Consider the following 19,572-nt stretch of genomic DNA (forward strand, 5'->3'; position numbering starts at 1 on the left):
ACAGCAATAAAATCGATTAGACGTTAGATAAACCTTCTAGCTAGATGGCGATTATTATCAGAAGTAGAAAAAATAGAGACATAATCTTACAATTAAAAACACTATAGTACAATCACGTTGGTTTTAATTTTTGAGTTGGTTTGTTAATTAGCAAGCTATCACCAGGAACCCAGCTTCCTAGAGCGCTTCTTTAGCTGATCATTTGTTTAAACAACTTCAAGAAATATTCCATCATTCACAAGAAATCCAATTGAAGTTTTCAATTTTTACCAACAAATTCATTTTCGCCACAACTCTTTCCCACAACCTTCTCGACGCAAACTGTAAAAGCCGAATGTTTTAAAAAAATTTTGGTATAGTGTAGTTTAGATGCTGTATAAGAATGAAGCTAAATGATCAATCATACCTTTTTTGGTTCAAATTAGTAACTGCTTTGTCATTTTCTGTAGCCACTGTACTTAAACCAATTTTCCTTTTTTTTTCCCCACTCACAGGGTGACTACATCAAGCATCCTGTGCTGTACGAGCTCAGCCACAAATATGGATTGGCCGACAATCTGCCGGAAAGTTTGCTCCCCAATCGGCTGGAGGAGATCAAAGAAGCCATCCGGCGGGAAATCCGGAAGGAGCTCAAAATCAAAGAAGGTGCCGAAAAGCTACGGGAAGTGGCCACCGATAGGCGTTCCCTCTCGGATGTGGCCTCCATCGTCAAAAAGAGCAACAACAAGCTCGCAGAACTGAAATCCGAGCTCCACGAGCTGGAAAGCCAAATCATCCTGACCCAGGGCAACAGCGTCAGCAGCAGCACCAATGGCCAGGGTGAGTGTGTTAGTTTAGGAATTTAGCTTAATTTATCCAAAGTTGAAAACCCTTTCTTGAAATTCAGCTAAAGTTATTTAAAATTTTGTTTACTTCTGAAACTGGTTCGCCTAATTATTCCTACATTGAAATGCCCATCCTAATACCAAAACGGAGGGCTTCCGAACAACCGAAAGGGCTTCCAGTAATTTCAGCAAAACAATTTAACGAGAAGGTATCTCCGATGCAAACTGCAACATACGTCGAATTCCGGCCTTGCATTACTAACTTTAGCTATATCGTGTCGGTTTGGCTAGTGATAGGGGTTTGTTTGTTTACAGTTTAGTGGGCTCTTCTAACTGGCGCCGAAAGACGGTAGTTGGTGAATTATAGTTGCTGCATCGAAACTGCACCTAGAGCTACAGTTTGTTGGAACCATTGACACGAAACAACAAATGAAATATCTCTCTCCGGAACAACAGAAATGCTATGGAGCCGAATGGAAGTTATTTGGAATGATACGGAGGCGCGTGGCTTCGAGGTGGTGCATTTGTTTGTGCAGCAACTTCATTTTTAAGATTGATATAATTATAAAATTTTGAATTTGAACAGTTCAAATTGAACTATGAAAAAATTTGAACTTTGGAAAAAATTGAACTGAATTTTGAATTCAATCTGAATCACAATCTCCACACACATAAATTAGAATCCACAAAGAGTTTTGAACAAACTTAAAAAAACTTACATAATTGGCGTAAATCAGGGGTGGAAACAATTTTTTCTCAAAAATCAGGGATTGGTGAAATAACAAAATCAGGATACGTAAAAGTATCCATCTCTGGTATAAATGTAAAAAAAGAAAAAACAAACAAAAAAAACGTTCAAAAATGACAAAGGTAAATGGCACTGGAAAAAATATGGAAAAAATAGTTTCGTTTGCTACAACAATTTCAAAAAAAAAAACATGAATGATTTTTTATTTTTCTTTTTGATAGGAGTTTAACCCGTTAAGGTCATTCTTCCTCGTGGAATGATAATACGAAACGACATGAAACACACAAAAACAAAATCAATCACAAAAGCTGGAATAACAAAAATGACAAAAATGACAAAAATGACAAAAATTACAAAAAATACAAAACTGACTTAAAATGACAAAAATGACAAAAATGATAAAAATGACAAAAATAACAAAAATGACAAAAATGACAAAAATTACAAAAATGTTAAATATGACAAAAATGACAAAAATGACAAAAATGACAAAAATGACAAAAATGACAAAAATGACAAAAATGACAAAAATGACAAAAATGACAAAAATGACAAAAATGACAAAAATGACAAAAATGACAAAAATGACAAAAATGACAAAAATGACAAAAATGACAAAAATGACAAAAATGACAAAAATGACAAAAATGACAAAAATGACAAAAATGACAAAAATGACAAAAATGACAAAAATGACAAAAATGACAAAAATGACAAAAATGACAAAAATGACAAAAATGACAAAAATGACAAAAAAGACAAAAATGACAAAAATGACAAAAATGACAAAAATGACAAAAATGACAAAAATGACAAAAATGACAAAAATGACAAAAATGACAAAAATGACAAAAATGACAAAAATGACAAAAATGACAAAAATGGCAAAAATTTAAAAAAAATTACAAAAATTACAAAATTTATGAAAAATTTCAAATATGACAAATATGACCAAATTTATGAAAAATAACAAATTTCACAAATATGACAAAAATGACAAAAATGACAAAGTGACAAAAATGACAAAATGACAAAAATGAAAAAAAAGACAAAAATTATAAAAATAACAAATATAACAAAAATTACAAAAATTACAAATATGACAAAAAGACAAAAATGACAAAAATGACAAAAAGAACAAAGAAAACAAAAGTGACAAAAATGACAAAAATGACAAAAATGACAAAAATGAAAAAAAAAAATGAAAAAAACGAGAAAAATGACAAAAATGACAAAAATGATATGAATGACAAAAATGGCAAAAATGGCAAAAATGACAAATATGACAAAAATGACAAATATGACAAAAATGACAAAAATGACAAAAATGACAAAAATGACAAAAATGACAAAAATGACAAAAATGACAAAAATGACAAAAATGACAAAAATGACAAAAATGACAAAAATGACAAAAATGACAAAAATGACAAAAATGACAAAAATGACAAAAATGACAAAAATGACAAAAATGACAAAAATGACAAAAATGACAAAAATGACAAAAATGACAAAAATGCAAAAGTGCAAAAGTGCAAAAGTGCAAAAATGACAAAAATGACAAAAATGACAAAAATGACAAAAAATGACAAAAATGACAAAAAATTACAAAAATTACAAAATTACAAAAATTACAAAAATTACAAAAATTACAAAAATTACAAAAATGACAAAAATTACAAAAATTTAAAAAAAAAAAATTACAAAAATTACAAAATTTATGAAAAATTACAAATATGGCAAATATGACAAATCTTATGAAAAATGACAAATATGACAAATATGACAAAAATGACAAAATGACAAAAATGAAAAAAAGACAAAAATTATAAAAATAACAAATATTTCAAAAATTGCAAAAATTACAAATATGACAAAAAGACAAAAATGACAAAAATGACAAAAATGACAAAAATGACAAAAATGACAAAAATGACAAAAATGACAAAAATGACCAAAATGACAAAAATGACAAAAATGACAAAAATGACAAAAATGACAAAAATGACAAAAATGACAAAAATGACAAAAATGACAAAAATGACAAAAATGACAAAAATGACAAAAATGGCAAAAATGACAAAAATGCAAAAGTGCAAAAGTGCAAAAATGACAAAAATGACAAAAATGACAAAAATGACAAAAAATGACAAAAAATTACAAAAATTACAAAATTACAAAATTACAAAAATTACAAAAATTACAAAAATTACAAAAATTACAAAAATTACAAAAATGACAAAAATTACAAAAATTTAAAAAAAAAAAAATTACAAAAATTACAAAATTTATGAAAAATTACAAATATGGCAAATATGACAAATCTTATGAAAAATGACAAATATGAAAAATATGACAAAAATGACAAAAATGACAAAATGACAAAAATGAAAAAAAGACAAAAATTATAAAAATAACAAATATTTCAAAAATTGCAAAAATTACAAATATGACAAAAAGACAAAAATGACAAAAATGACAAAAATGACAAAAATGACAAAAATGACAAAAATGACAAAAATGACAAAAATGACAAAAATGACAAAAATGACAAAAATTACAAAAATGACAAAAATGACAAAAATGACAAAAATGACAAAAATAACAAAAATGACAAAAATGACAAAAATGACAAAAATGACAAAAATGGCAAAAATTTAAAAAAAATTACAAAAATTACAAAATTTATGAAAAATTTCAAATATGACAAATATGACCAAATTTATGAAAAATAACAAATTTCACAAATATGACAAAAATGACAAAAATGACAAAGTGACAAAAATGACAAAATGACAAAAATGAAAAAAAAGACAAAAATTATAAAAATAACAAATATAACAAAAATTACAAAAATTACAAATATGACAAAAAGACAAAAATGACAAAAATGACAAAAAGAACAAAGAAAACAAAAGTGACAAAAATGACAAAAATGACAAAAATGAAAAAAAAAAAATGAAAAAAACGAGAAAAATGACAAAAATGACAAAAATGATATGAATGACAAAAATGGCAAAAATGGCAAAAATGACAAATATGACAAAAATGACAAATATGACAAAAATGACAAAAATGACAAAAATGACAAAAATGACAAAAATGACAAAAATGACAAAAATAACAAAAATGACAAAAATGACAAAAATGACAAAAATGACAAAAATGACAAAAATGACAAAAATGACAAAAATGCAAAAGTGCAAAAGTGCAAAAGTGCAAAAATGACAAAAATGACAAAAATGACAAAAATGACAAAAAATGACAAAAATGACAAAAAATTACAAAAATTACAAAATTACAAAAATTACAAAAATTACAAAAATTACAAAAATGACAAAAATTACAAAAATTTAAAAAAAAAAAATTACAAAAATTACAAAATTTATGAAAAATTACAAATATGGCAAATATGACAAATCTTATGAAAAATGACAAATATGACAAATATGACAAAAATGACAAAATGACAAAAATGAAAAAAAGACAAAAATTATAAAAATAACAAATATTTCAAAAATTGCAAAAATTACAAATATGACAAAAAGACAAAAATGACAAAAATGACAAAAATGACAAAAATGACAAAAATGACAAAAATGACAAAAATGACCAAAATGACAAAAATGACAAAAATGACAAAAATGACAAAAATGACAAAAATGACAAAAATGACAAAAATGACAAAAATGACAAAAATGACAAAAATGACAAAAATGACAAAAATGACAAAAATGGCAAAAATGACAAAAATGCAAAAGTGCAAAAGTGCAAAAATGACAAAAATGACAAAAATGACAAAAATGACAAAAAATGACAAAAATGACAAAAAATTACAAAAATTACAAAATTACAAAATTACAAAATTACAAAAATTACAAAAATTACAAAAATTACAAAAATTACAAAAATTACAAAAATTACAAAAATGACAAAAATTACAAAAATTTAAAAAAAAAAAAATTACAAAAATTACAAAATTTATGAAAAATTACAAATATGGCAAATATGACAAATCTTATGAAAAATGACAAATATGAAAAATATGACAAAAATGACAAAAATGACAAAATGACAAAAATGAAAAAAGACAAAAATTATAAAAATAACAAATATTTCAAAAATTGCAAAAATTACAAGTATGACAAAAAGACAAAAATGACAAAAATGACAAAAATGACAAAAAGAACAAAGAAGACAAAAGTGACAAAAATTATAAAAATGACAAAAATGAAAAAAAACGAGAAAAATGACAAAAATGACAAAAATGACAAAAATGACATGAATGACAAAAATGGCAAAAATGGCAAAAATGAAAAATATGACAAAAATGAAAAAAAAATGACAAAAATGACATAAATGACATAAATGACATAAATGACAGAAAATTGTCAATGTCGTAATTTTTGTCATTTAGTCATTTTTGTCATTTTTGTCATTTTTGTCATTTTTGTCATTTTTGTCATTTTTGTCATTTTTGTCATTTTTGTCATTTTTGTCATTTTTGTCATTTTTGTCATTTTTGTCATTTTTGTCATTTTTGTCATTTTTGTCATTTTTGTCATTTTTGTCGTTTTTGTCATTTTTGTCATTTTTGTCATTTTTGTCATTTTTGTCATTTTTGTCATTTTTGTCATTTTTGTCATTTTTGTCATTTTTGTCATTTTTGTCATTTTTGTCATTTTTGTCATTTTTGTCATTTTTGTCATTTTTGTCATTTTTGTCATTTTTGTCATTTTTGTCATTTTTGTCATTTTTGTCATTTTTGTCATTTTTGTCATTTTTTTTCATTTTTGTCTTTTTTTGTCATTGTTGGCATTTTTGTCATTTTTTGTCATTTTTGTCATTTTTGTCATTTTTGTTATTTTTGTCATTTTTGTCATTTTTGTCATTTTTGTCATTTTTGTCGTTTTTGTCATTTTTGTCATTTTTGTCATTTTTGTCATTTTTGTCATTTTGTCATTTTTGTCATTTTTGTCATTTTTGTCATTTTTGTCATTTTTGTCATTTTTGTCATTTTTGTCATTTTTGTCATTTTTGTCATTTTTGTCATTTTTGTCATTTTTGTCATTTTTGTCATTTTTGTCATTTTTGTCATTTTGGTCACTTTTGTCATTTTTGTCATTTTTATCATTTTTGTCATTTTTGTCATTTTTGTCATTTTTGTCATTTTTGTCATTTTTGTCATTTTTGTCATTTTTGTCATTTTTGTCATTTTTGTCATTTTTGTCATTTTTGTCATTTTTGTCACTTTTGTCATTTTTGTCATTTTTGTCATTTTTGTCATTTTTGTCATTTTTGTCATTTTTGTCATTTTTGTCATTTTTGTCATTTTTGTCATTTTTGTCATTTTTGTCATTTTTGTCATTTTTGTCATTTTTGTCATTTTTGTCATTTTTGTCATTTTTGTCATTTTTGTCATTTTTGTCATTTTTGTCATTTTTGTCATTTTTGTTATTTTTGTCATTTTTGTCATTTTTGTCATTTTTGTCATTTTTGTCATTTTTGTCAATTTTGTCATTTTTGTCATTTTTGTCATTTTTGTCAGTTTTGTCATTTTTGTCATTTTGTAATTTTTGTAATTTTTGTCATTTTTGTCATTGTTGTCATTGTTGTCATTGTTGTCATTGTTGTCATTTTTGTCATTGTTGTCATTTTTGTCATTGTTGTCATTGTTGTCATTTTTGTTATTTTTGTAATATTTGTCATTTTTTTCATTTTTATCATTGGTTTTCATTTTCGTCATTTTTGTCTTTTTTTTTTTATTTTTGTCATTCTTATCATTTTTGTCACTGTTGTCATTTTTGTCATTCTTGTCATTTTTGTCGTTTTTGTCATTTTTGTCATTTTTTTTTTTTGTCATTTATGTCATTTTTGTCATGTTTGTCATGTTTGTCATTTTTATCATCTTTGTCATTTTTGCTATTTTTGTCACTTTTCTCTTTTTTATCATTTTTATCATGTTTGTCATTTTGTCATTTTTGTTATTTTTGTCATTCTTGTTAGTTTTGTCGATTTTGTCATTTTTGTATTTTTTGTCATTTTATCATTTTTGTCATTTTTGTCATGTTTGTAATGTTTTTCATGTTTGTCATTTTTGTCATTTTTGTTATTTTTGTCATTCTTGTTAGTTTTGTCGTTTTTGTCATTTTTGTATTTTTTGTCATTTTATCATTCTTGTCATTTTTGTCATGTTTGTAATGTTTTTCATGTTTGTCATTTTTGTCATTCTTGTCATTTTTGTCATTTTTGTCATTTTTGCCATTTTTGTTATTTTTGTTATTTTTGTCATTTTTGTAATTTTTGTCATTTTTGTCATGTTTGTCGTTTTTGTCATTTTTGTCATTTTTGGCAGTTTTGTCATTCTTGTCATTTTTGTCCTTTTTTAATTTTTGTCAGTTTGTCCTTTTGTCATTTTTGTCAGTTTTGTCATTTTTATCATTTTTGTCATTTTTGTCAGTTCTGTCATTTTTGTAATTTTGGTAAACATTGTTAACTTTGTAATTTATGCTATTTTTTGTTATTTATTATTTTTCGTAATTTTTGTTATTTTGTCAATTTAGTCATTTTTGTCATTTTTGTAAATATTGTTTATTTTGTAATATATGCTATTTTTGTTATTTTGTATTTTTTTTTGTCAGTTTTGTCAGGTTTTTCATTTTTGTCATTCAGTTCATTTTTCATTTTTTTTGTATTTTTTTTTTCTTTTTTTTTCTTTTTGGATACTCTTGTCCATTTGAGTTATTTTTTTTTCATATTTGTCATTTTCACCTTTTATTTTTCATTTTTGTATGTTTTTTTTTCATTTTTGTCATTTATCTCTTTTTTCTTTTTTCAATTTTCCCATTTTTGCCCGTTTGGGCATTCTTGTTATTTTTTGTCATATTTGTTTTTTAGGCATTTTTGTCGTTTGTGTCATTTTCATCATTTTAATATTTTTTCAATTTTGTCAATTTTGTCATATTTGTCATTTGTGTCTTTTTGTCATTTTTATGATTTTTTTTTCATTTTTGTGTTTTCAGCCATTGTTTCGTTTTTGTCTCTTCTGTCATTTTTTTGTATTTCTTTTTCATTTGTTGTGATTCTTGTTGTTTTATTCATTTTTTGATTTTTGTTTGTTTTGTATCTTTTTGAGTTCTCGTTATTTAGATCATTTTTGTTTTTTTTTGTCATAATTTTCTCTTATAAAATTTTTGACTTTTGGTCACTTTTGTCAGTTAAGTCTTTTTTGTATTTTTTTGTCATTTTTTGGTTAGTTTTGTCTTCAAATCAATTTTTAATTATTTGTCATTTTTGTCATTTTGGTAACTTGATCATTCTTTTTAATTTTTTTTATTTATTTTTTTTTGGCATAATTTATATTTCTGTTATTTTTGTCATTTTTATTATTTTTGCTGTTTTGAGTTGTTTATGTTTTTTTTTGCCATTTTTTTTTATTTTGCTCGTTTTTCTCAATTTTTTGTACCTTTCTTTTTGCCTTTTGGTCATTCTTATCAGTTTTGTCTCTTTGACATTTTTTTATTGTTATTATGTCCTTTTTGTCAATTTTTTGCTTTTGAAATTGTCATTCATAGATTTACCCAAGTTTGATTCACGTTATTATACAAGAACATTTGTTCTACTCGTGCAAGTTTACTCTATCTGCATTTGCTGTAATTAGTCTTCAGTATCTACTTCAGAAAGATAATAACAATTATTGCCAACATTTAGAAAAAAATCAACACCATAGTGATGTCATACAACAAGGCCACCACCATCAAGGGACCGAATAATGGTTCCAAGCTAAGAATTTTGCCATCCCCTTCTGGTAGCTGCTACTACAGATTCAATTAAATTTCAATTTCCATTCAAGCAAATTGTGCAGCTCGGATTTTGTGAATGCCTTCGGCGTTAGGTTGGTACAAGTGTGCATTAGCAGCAGCAGCCGGTAAGAAAAGAGGAGCGAAATTACACCCATTCGGGGCGAAGGAAAACGCAAACATACCGAAAGGCACATGTTGACCAGAAGCTGTATGAAAACGTGATAAAATTGTTTTCATTCGTTTGCAGAAAACTTGTTCCTCTGGTCTGGTAAGGTTCTGTGAATTTTACCTCGACACTATTCACACACGTCTCCTCCATTCTTTAGTGGCTACATATCTGGTAAAATGGTACAATTACGGCACCCATTTGGCGTTGTCATCGCCAACAACGTCGCCGCTTTCCTGAATTAAGCTAAACTACTCCGAACAACTACTAGTAGTAGCTACTGATTGTGTCATTAATAGAGCAGCAACAGCGACGACTATGAATGGAAGCTGTTTCAAAGCTGTGAAAAGCTGTGAACAATGTGCCGGGTACATACTATGAATGATACAGCGATTCTAAGGCTGAATTAGTAATTTCTACAAGATGTGCGTACCAGCTGCCGCTGCTGGGAGTTCCATTGAATGGTAAACTGTATCGAACTCCTTCAGCACTTGTTTCGACACAATTTGCAGCCGACGGTGACGAAAGTTTCCAGTCACCTTGCATTAAGAGCATTCTGACTTATTGAAGCAATTTTGCGAATTAGGTTGGATTTGGTAGTTTTCAAACTGGAATAAAATTTTCTTCAACTATCTAAATCACATCCATCGCTGTAATTTTTTCCCTTTACAGTCGCTGGAGTGTCAATTTGATACTCCTGACTAAATAGAACCAATTTATCTCTCATGTTTTCAACCGATTTTTACAAAACTTATAGTTTTGGAAATCTCATAATGCAACTCAAATATGTTTTTCAGACAATGTTGACAGTTCAGTTTTCCAATTCAAAGTATGAAAAAAAATCAGAAGAAAACATGCTTCGGAAAATATGCTGCAGATCAGCTACGGAGTGCTCAAAAAAAATCATTTAGTGTTCAAGAAAGCTGAAGTTAGAAGCTATAAGTTGCTCATAAGGATATTTTTTTTACAAAATTTAAGATCATGATCACAAAATTGTAAAAAAGTGGTGTGAAACCGTACTTTTCAATCAACGAACCGTCAAAATTGTTTAAGTCATACCAGATAAATTTTGAAAAGAGGATTAAAAGTTGACGTAATTTGGCACATTTTCACATCTTTAGATTTTCAAAATACGAAACACAGAATTTTTGACGAATTTTCAAAGGTATGTAGCTGTTTTTCGATTTTTTTTTCAATTTGCAATTTCTTAGATTTTCCATGATCTAAATTCAACTTTTCACGCAAAATTTATATTTACCAGAAACCTCGTTTCATACCGATTATACATTATAATTACATAAGCGCTGCGATACTTTACTGGAATATGTTCTGGCGTATGTGGGATGCTCGAAAAATTGGAGAACAGTTGCCAGAGACCGAGTGAATTGGAGGAGTATTGTTCATCAGGTTATGTCGTGAAACGAAAAACTATGTAAATAAAAAAAAATTTAATACATCTTCTAATTCGAAATGGCAACACAAGTCTCGTTGTTTTTTTTAGAACTTTATAAACTGTTCAAAGAAAAGAAATCATTTGATTTTTTTTTTTAAATTGTTTAAACTTCTGTGTGGAGAGAATCTCAATAAACAACATGAAATTTTGTGCATCATAATGCATAATTTCACGATATTTTTTTTTTTGCAAACCACCGTTGTGGACTATTCCAAAAATTAAATTCACCAAAAGAAGAGGAACAAATGTATAACTTATGTTTTTATACATTAAGTAAAAGGTTCAATTTTTTTCAAATATCTTTGTTCGAATTGCCTGTTTCAATACTTTGACACAGGGTGGGCAGCGAACCGAGAAAATCGAATAAAAAAACGGGAATTACAAATCGACTCGCAAAAACCGGGAAAAATCAATCGGGAGTTTCGAATCAAAACCCGGAAAATTCTTGATAGATCATTTTTCGCATACATAAACCTATTGTATTCTAAAGTTGATTTTATTTTTTATCAGAAGGTTTACATTACATAGTGCATACAGTGAGGGGCAAAATAAAGTGTCCAAATTATTTTTTTTCAATTTCTTTTATTTTTCTGGTTAAAATTCAACGAAAACGCATCGTAATCATTTTTTAAATATTGTTTATTATGTTCTTTTCAATTTTTGTTAATATTGCGCTGTTTAAAAAAAAGTGTTTCTAATAGAAAAAAAAAAAAACAGTTAATATTCCAAAAAAAACAGGGTTTTATTTGTTTGGTTTTGATCACCGCACTTTCTTGTGGTTTTCTTTGATTGATATTTTTTGGTGATTTACGACGATAAATATAACTGCTGTTTTTTACGTTTCGGCTTACTGAATTTCAGCCATCCTCAGAAAACTATATTTAAATTGAAAAGAAATAGATTATAAATTTTACAAATTTTTTCACAAATAATTAATTTTCTAATAACATAATTCAAAATTTCAAAAAACTATTCTAGTGCACACTGTCGCGAAACTCACAATTTGTTTTGCGCGTGTTTCCTTTACGGCCGTCGTACGATATTTGAAATCGACGTCAGATAGATGCTCCTAGTCAGCCGTCGTCTTGGTGTGCATCCGATTGGTTCGTCGTCGGCTTGGTTTTCGGTTGGACCGTTCTCTGGAATTGAGGCGTCCCTCTCAGCTTTTTTATGAGAGTGTCGTAAATATTCGAAATTTCTATGGCGTCCCTTTGAATGTTTACTGCTCTCTCTCCTCTCAGCTTTATGTGGAGTGTTTCTGCGATTTTCCTTCTACCCTCATCGCTCCCTTTTTCCAAGATCTTGACATCATCGTATTTAAATATGTGGTGATTTTCCACAGCGTGTTGTGTTAGGCCGGTTGTCGATGCGTTTGGTTTGAAACTATATATGTGATTTTTTATTCGTTTTTCGACAGTGTGCGACGAGTTTCGCGACAGTGTGCACTAGAATAGTTTTTTGAAATTTTGAATTATGTTATTAGAAAATTAATTATTTGTGAAAAAATTTGTAAAATTTATAATCTATTTCTTTTCAATTTAAATATAGTTTTCTGAGGATGGCTGAAATTCAGTAAGCCGAAACGTAAAAAACAGCAGTTATATTTATCGTCGTAAATCACCAAAAAAAATATCAATCAAAGAAAACCACAAAAAAAACAGGGGCAAAATAAAGTGTCCAGATCGGTACAGCTTCAAATTGATTCAAACTGAAGGCAAACAAGAACGATTTAACAATGGGTATGGCCTCCTTCGGCCTTCAACACCTCCTATAAGTGCGGTATACTTTCAACAAGGTTGTGCAAGTGTTGTGGGTCGAGTTCCTCCCACGCATGCTCCATGGCATCAAAATAAGTATTTTTAATTTGTCACACCAGTCTTATCAATCACAGCATCGATTTTCGATGGGGTTCAGATCAGGACTTTGTGGGGGCCATTCAAGGGGTTTGATGCGGCAGGAACGGGAAAATGACTTCATCAGATTGACCGTATGCTTCGGATCGTTATTCTGCTGTAAAACGAAGCGCTCTTTGAGGCCCGTCTTGATGAGGGATACCTCGAGGTTTTCTCGCAGGATATTGGAATATGACTCAGCTGTCATGATTCCGTCAATTTTTACCAAATTGCCAATTGCCCCAAGAAAATACCCCCACACCATCACATTACCTCTTACGTGCTTGACTGTTCCTTGGATATGGCGATCTTGGAGCTCCTCACTCAACTTGCGCCACATATGATCCCGCTTCTTCCGGTTGAATAGCTCGAATTTGGATTCGTCGGCTCACAACAATGTTTTCCAGTACTCGAGCAGGTCCCGGCAACGATACAGGATTTGTCAATGTATCGTGTGACCAACATCTTTTAACTAAGTGTTGGTGAATTTCGTTTTTAAGCTTTTTTTCCTCAGATTTAAGCTTTTTTTTGCCTTGAGAGCATAGGAGATGAAAGCTCAAATCTGAAGAAAAAAGCTTAAATCTGTCAAAAAAGTGGAAATTTGAGGGGAAATCTGAGAGATGTGCTCCATACGGTTTGTATAGCATTGCCAGGATGTGTACTCGAGCCGTTTATCGGCGTGTTCCTTGACGAACTTGAGCCGCTTAGCCTTGTTCACCTGGCTGATGAAAGACCTTCTCACTGCGATCTTTCTATGGTACTCCTTTGCATGGATGCGGCGACGGACAGTACAACGCAATACCGAAAATTGGAGCTCTTCCTGTATCTGCCGGATCGTTATTCTTTTCGCGATCGGATATTCGGATCGCGTTTTCTTCACTTCAAGAATGATTTTCTTGTCCGTTCTGGCAACTGTCTTGGGCTTCAGTCCTCTTCCTGGGCGATGCATCTCCGATCCGAACGTTTTCATCTTCTTCATGATTTTTGATACCGCTGTCTTGCTGATTTCGTAGTGCTTGGCCACTTCCCGGTGCGTTTGACCGTTATTCACATCACGAACAACCAGTTTCCGGATGGACAACGGAATGGAACCTAAATTTATGCGTTCTCCATATTTTACAACTTACTCGAATGTAGACACCTGTTTGAATACTCCAGAGCCAAGCAAGTTGTTTATGAAACGTAAAAATACACAAAACAAACAAATTCGAGGGGCCTCGCGATGGAATCTTATCGAAATTATATTGATTAACGGGTATAAAAAAACACCATTTTCACGATTTTTTTCTAGAGCTATCGTTCAAACAAATGTATTCAAATTTTTTGCATTATACAAAGCATTGTTAAAAGAACATTTAGTATTTTTTTCGTAGAAAAATATTGAAAAATGAGCCGGTGACGGAGCACTTTCGAGGATGCCTTTTAGAAAACAGGATTTGCGGTGGACACTGTATCTCAGCACAGAATCATCTAAAGTCAAAAAATCAGAGCCAAATATTTTTAATAGATGTTTTTCTGGACCCCAACGTTTTTATTTAACTTAAAAATATTTATATGAAATTTTTGTGGCTGTTTGAAGTAAAAACTACGATTTTTCACTTAAAAATCCGCCATTTTTCACCTGTAAAATCTCCCCAAAGTAAAAAAATCAAAAAAGAAAAACGTTGGGGTCTGGTATTTTATATGTAGAAAATATGTTCCAAATTTGAAAAGAATCGGATAAGTAGTTTTGAAATGACGATGTCCACGGACTTTAAAAATGTGCTTTCGAGAAAAACGCGTTTGAAGTTTCTGCTCTTGCTTTCTTGCAGTATTAGATAGGAGGAGATAAAGGCCTATAACTTCTACAGTTTTGCTTCAATTAACTTGAAAATTTGACACAACATTCTAGAAATGTTTTACAATAAGAAAATAAAAAAATAAAAAAATCGATTTTTTGAAAGTGTTAGACCCTACCCCCCCCCCCCCCCCCCCCCCTAAAGCCTGAAGCTCATAACTTTTTCAAATGTCGGGTCATTTGGGGCACTCTAGTGGCCAACCATTCTGGAAAAGTGGGAAATTATCGGAATTTAATAATCCATCGAAAAAAATCATCAAAAATATGGATTTTGGAGCTCAGCGCACATATTTAAGTGCTCTGAAATGTTCTACGTTCAGTTCCAAAATATTTTATATGTACCTATTTTAAAATAACGAAACGAAATTTCTCAAGCTTAAAAAATTTCTTTGCTTGAGGATATTTAGTAAAAAAGTCTTTTAAAGTAATAAACTTTTAATAACTATAAGAACCTTATATTTTGTAACTAAGTTCACTTTCCCAAGTAACCAATAGTTTAGGATATCACTTAAAGAACGAAGTCATAAGTTTACCTTGAGCTGTAGTTCACTTTTCGGTTTTTTTTCGCAGATCAAAGACGGACTCATATGGGTTGTTCCTCATGCATTTTCAAGTATTTCTGCGAGATTTGTGATCTCTGTTCTGCGCAATGAGCTTTTGTGAAAAAGTCATTTTTTCTTGAAAATTTTCTAATGAGAGCAAGCCCCTGTTCATATAATGATAATGTTATGATGCATGGTGGTTGATATTATTCTCATTTTTATGGATCTGTTTAAGATAATCGTTCAAAAGAAACCAAAAGAAATTAAAAAATAATAAACTACCAACTTGTACAGAGATTTGACTTGAAATTGACATGACTTGAAGTTCAAAGTTAAAAATATGAAGTAAATCCGAAATTAATATTTTTTTAAAAGCTTTTTTTGTAAAGTTAGCCAACAGTTCGTAAAAATCTGTGTTGTACTCTTTTGTAAACTTGCAAGTTTTTAATAAGTTCTAACTTCAGCAACTTCACCTAAATAAAGGAACTTTGAAGTAGATTTAGAGACTCAATTCTACTTGATTCGAATTTCAACCTGTGTTTGCATAAACAAACACATATGGTTATGACAATGTGAAGTACACTTTTAGTTGCGGAAGAACTTTTAAACAACTTAAAAATGGGAATAAGGTAGAAATTAAGAACCTGAAAATTGTTTTGAAGAAAATAATCAAAGATTTTTCGTGCTTTTTGAAGAAAATTTGAAGTTGTTTAGCAATTTATGCGAATTTTTTGTCAATTTTGAAGTTTGTTCAGCTGTTTGGAAATTGAGCTGAAAGGAAGTCGTATTACAAAACACGATTGAGCTGATCAAACCTCAGTATTTACGCATCTCAGGAAAAAATCCCGAAAATCTGGATGGAGAATTAAGTTACACGAATTGTGTTTATAAAAAGTACGATTTATTGAAAATCACAAAATTCAGTTCTACTCGTTTGTATCATAATAATTCAAGTTTTAATTTTATAATTAAAACATTTGATTTTTTTTTAAATCCAAAAAGCACTGGAATTTGTCAAAAGCTATTAAAAATTAAAAAAAAAATACTGACAAGCGACAAAACCTTTTTTTACAATTCAGCTTAATTATTAACTTTACCATGCGGACAAAAATGCGGTAAACAAAAAATTGAAATTGAGAGGCCACTTTATTATTTGGATCATTGATTAATTCACAGCAGGTGGGACAAGATACCAAGTTTTTGTGAGGTTTAGTTTTACATTTTACCGCTTTTAATGGTAACCGCATTCTTCATTTAATAAAAAATAAAAATGTTCAAAATTATAGATTATAAGTGTTTCATGTATGTTTAATAAAAATTTACCACAAAAATCAAAATTTTAAAAGCAAATTTCAACCTAGGAATGATTTCAAAGTAGTCGAAGATTCCTTTGAATTCAGCTACAGTATTTGAAAGACCCAAATACTAGTACTTCACTAGCTACTTGCTAGCATCCTCAGTGGGTTATGCTAGCAAGTAAATAGCTAGTGAAATACTAGTATTTGGGTCTTTCAAATACTGTAGCTGAATTCAAAGGAATCTTCGACTACTTTGAAATCATAGTTTCATTCAGCTAAGAGGTTCTTCAAACCTTTGATTATTAGAGCCTAGGAATAATTTTTAAAACTTGGATTAAAATTTCAAGTTTGATTCAGTATTCAAGAGCAGAATCGAAGCAGAAATTAAATTTCAGAATGCTTTAGAAGCATAAAAATTACAACATTTTTAATCTCAGAATTGCAAAGGAAAAAATTAAAATTAGAATTCGGTAGCCATCAAACTTGAGCGAAACATCAGAAATGAGAATTAAAATTAGAATTATAAATTCAAATTTAAAATTAACCCACGTAACCAAAAGTGCCATAAACGGTCTCTTAAAAGCTTACTCAGCCCTGTTTCAAGTCTGTACAGCATTCTAATAAGCTTAAAATTTGAGTTCTTATCGATACTTTCAAGTTTCATAGTCAAAGCTGAGCAGAAGGCTATTTAGCTCATGCATGAGACTTTGTTTAGAAAAAAAACAAAACAATATTTTTGTCTGTAACTTCATCTATATTTTTGTATTTTGATGTATCTTACTTGAAAATTTTTTAATGCTGGAAGATTTGAACCCGGTCCGTCAGGTGAGAGCTGAACATGTTATCTTGAAACCATAGCTGGTAGGTTTGTCCTTTTTGAAAACATCAATTTGAATTATATTTAGGATTAACCTTTTCATATTAGGCAGTACAATAAAAATAAAATGTAAACATTTGCATTTCACGAAACGATGCATCGAACAGTTTCATTCCAGATCTGACAACAGTAAATGTGAGTTTTTTAAAGTTAGATTACGTTTTTATAATAAAACTTTCTCCTGACTTTTCAGCATAAATTTGAAGAACGTCTAAATTGGTATCTTGAGAAAAAAAAATCAATAATAAAGATTGTAGAATGTTATAAATATCAAACGAAGGATTTATACGACATTATTAACCCGAAAGCTGGAGGTCAAGTTAAAACTTGAATAGCTGAAAGACAAATTATATTACTAAGACGAGAAAATTTCTTCATGTGCTTCCGATTCCGAGAACTTACTCTCAACGCCAGCCGCTAGTGACGATGCTCCAGGTACTGGAGAAGCATTTTATCACATTGTTGTATTTTTTTTTCCTATTTCTGAATCTCAAGATAAAGGCTGTTATATACGAGTGTAATGTATAAAATAAATTTGAAAGTACTGATGATAAATACGAATAATCAAGCTTTAATTTCCCTCTTAATTTAGACTTAATCAATTGATTAATTTAAAAAAACACATGAACGATGTGTCAAATTTTATGGTTTTTTTTTTTGATTGAAAATCCTGTTGAAAACTCAACTTTTTGTACAAGTAAAGAATTGCGATATTATTTAAAATCATGTAAATGTTTTTATTCACTTTTTTTCATTCTAAAATATTATTTCCAAATAAAATCAGCGACAGTGATAAAAAAACTTTTTTCAGCTAATGCAAATTCCATTCAATATTCTCATTTAAAAATATTCATTATAATTCACGTAGAAGTTCCATGTCAGTCCCTCAAGGAACTATAAATTTCGTAAACAGTTCCTCATGAAACCGAAAATTTCGTAGAAAGTTAATTAAAAAGCACAATTTTCACAAAAGAACTTGCAACTGTTTATAAGCTCTTAGAACGTTCATAAATGTTTTATGATACTTTTTCGTCCAAAGTTCGATAAAAAGCACTCGAGGAAAACTCTTCCGATTACCTTTTATTCAGCATAATGTGAACTTCAAACGTTCAAAATAAAGTAGTTATGAGACTTTTGGTCACTTGGGAAGTTTTTAACTATTGATCAGTTATTCAATCTGAAATTCGTCATTATTTTTCAAATTTAAGAACTCAGAAGTCAGCGGAATTGTAAAATTAAATATAAGCTAGAAAATATATAACTTCAACTTAAAATTTTTCTTTAAAAAATCGAAATTTTTGTTAAAGACTGAGAAGAAGGTAACAATTTTTGACGAGATATCACTGGATAAAATCAATGTTAGGATTAGAGTTATTTCTTACTTCTTAGCATTTCAATCTTCTTATGCTTTATTTTCTTTAGAAATCTCAACAAACATCAACGTAATTTTGAATCGCCTTTCGTTCAATTTTATTTAAAATATCTTCTTTTTGGTAAAAATAACCTGAAAAACATATTTATTTGTGTAATTTAATGCCGGGAAATCATTTAATATCAATCGAAAAAAAAACGGGACAAAACCAGGAATTTGAAAATGGAAACTCGCTGGCCACCCTGAGATCATACATTTACGGAAATTAAATCAAAACTAAAATCCTCTTTTTTCTCCAATTTCAGATATGATCCCCTCCCCAGTCACACCAACCGCCGGCCCGGAGCTTACCCCGAACGACAGGTTACTGATATCGCTGGAAAAACAGCTCAGCATCGAAACCAAGGTGAAGAACGGGGCCGAAAACATGATCCAATCGATCTCCAGCGGCCACCATGGGCGGGACAAGAAGTTGCTCGCGGAAGCACACCAGATGCTAGCCGATTCCAAAGCCAAAATCGAATTCCTCCGGTTACGGATACTGAAGGTGCGGCAGAATAAGCTTAATAATAAGGTGTCGGAGGAAAATGGGGAGAATAAACCGCGGGAGCTGGCAGAGAATTCGTTGGAGGATCGGATCGATGAGTTACGGCATCGGTTAAGGATAGAGGCTGCGGTGGTAGACGGAGCCAAAAACGTCATCCGGACGTTACAGAGTACAAAGACGATCGATAAGAAAGCGCTACAGGAGGTGAGTTTTC

The 19,572-nt window shown here is 29.6% G+C and overlaps 1 protein-coding gene across 4 annotated transcripts in view; it reads left to right on the forward strand.

Annotated features, from left to right (window-relative positions):
• LOC129756720 (serine/threonine-protein kinase N) overlaps positions 1 to 19,572 on the forward strand; it is a 295,803-nt gene that overhangs the window by 182,251 nt on the left and 93,980 nt on the right. For all 4 annotated transcript variants that reach the window (XM_055753708.1, XM_055753706.1, XM_055753709.1 and 1 more), the window contains exons 2-3: positions 495 to 819; positions 19,117 to 19,562. In XM_055753708.1, coding sequence (XP_055609683.1) covers positions 495 to 819; positions 19,117 to 19,562 — 771 coding nt within the window. The remainder of the gene's footprint in view (positions 1 to 494; positions 820 to 19,116; positions 19,563 to 19,572) is intronic.

This window comes from Uranotaenia lowii, chromosome 3 (genome assembly GCF_029784155.1).
Source record: "Uranotaenia lowii strain MFRU-FL chromosome 3, ASM2978415v1, whole genome shotgun sequence".
Lineage (NCBI taxonomy): Eukaryota > Metazoa > Arthropoda > Insecta > Diptera > Culicidae > Uranotaenia > Uranotaenia lowii.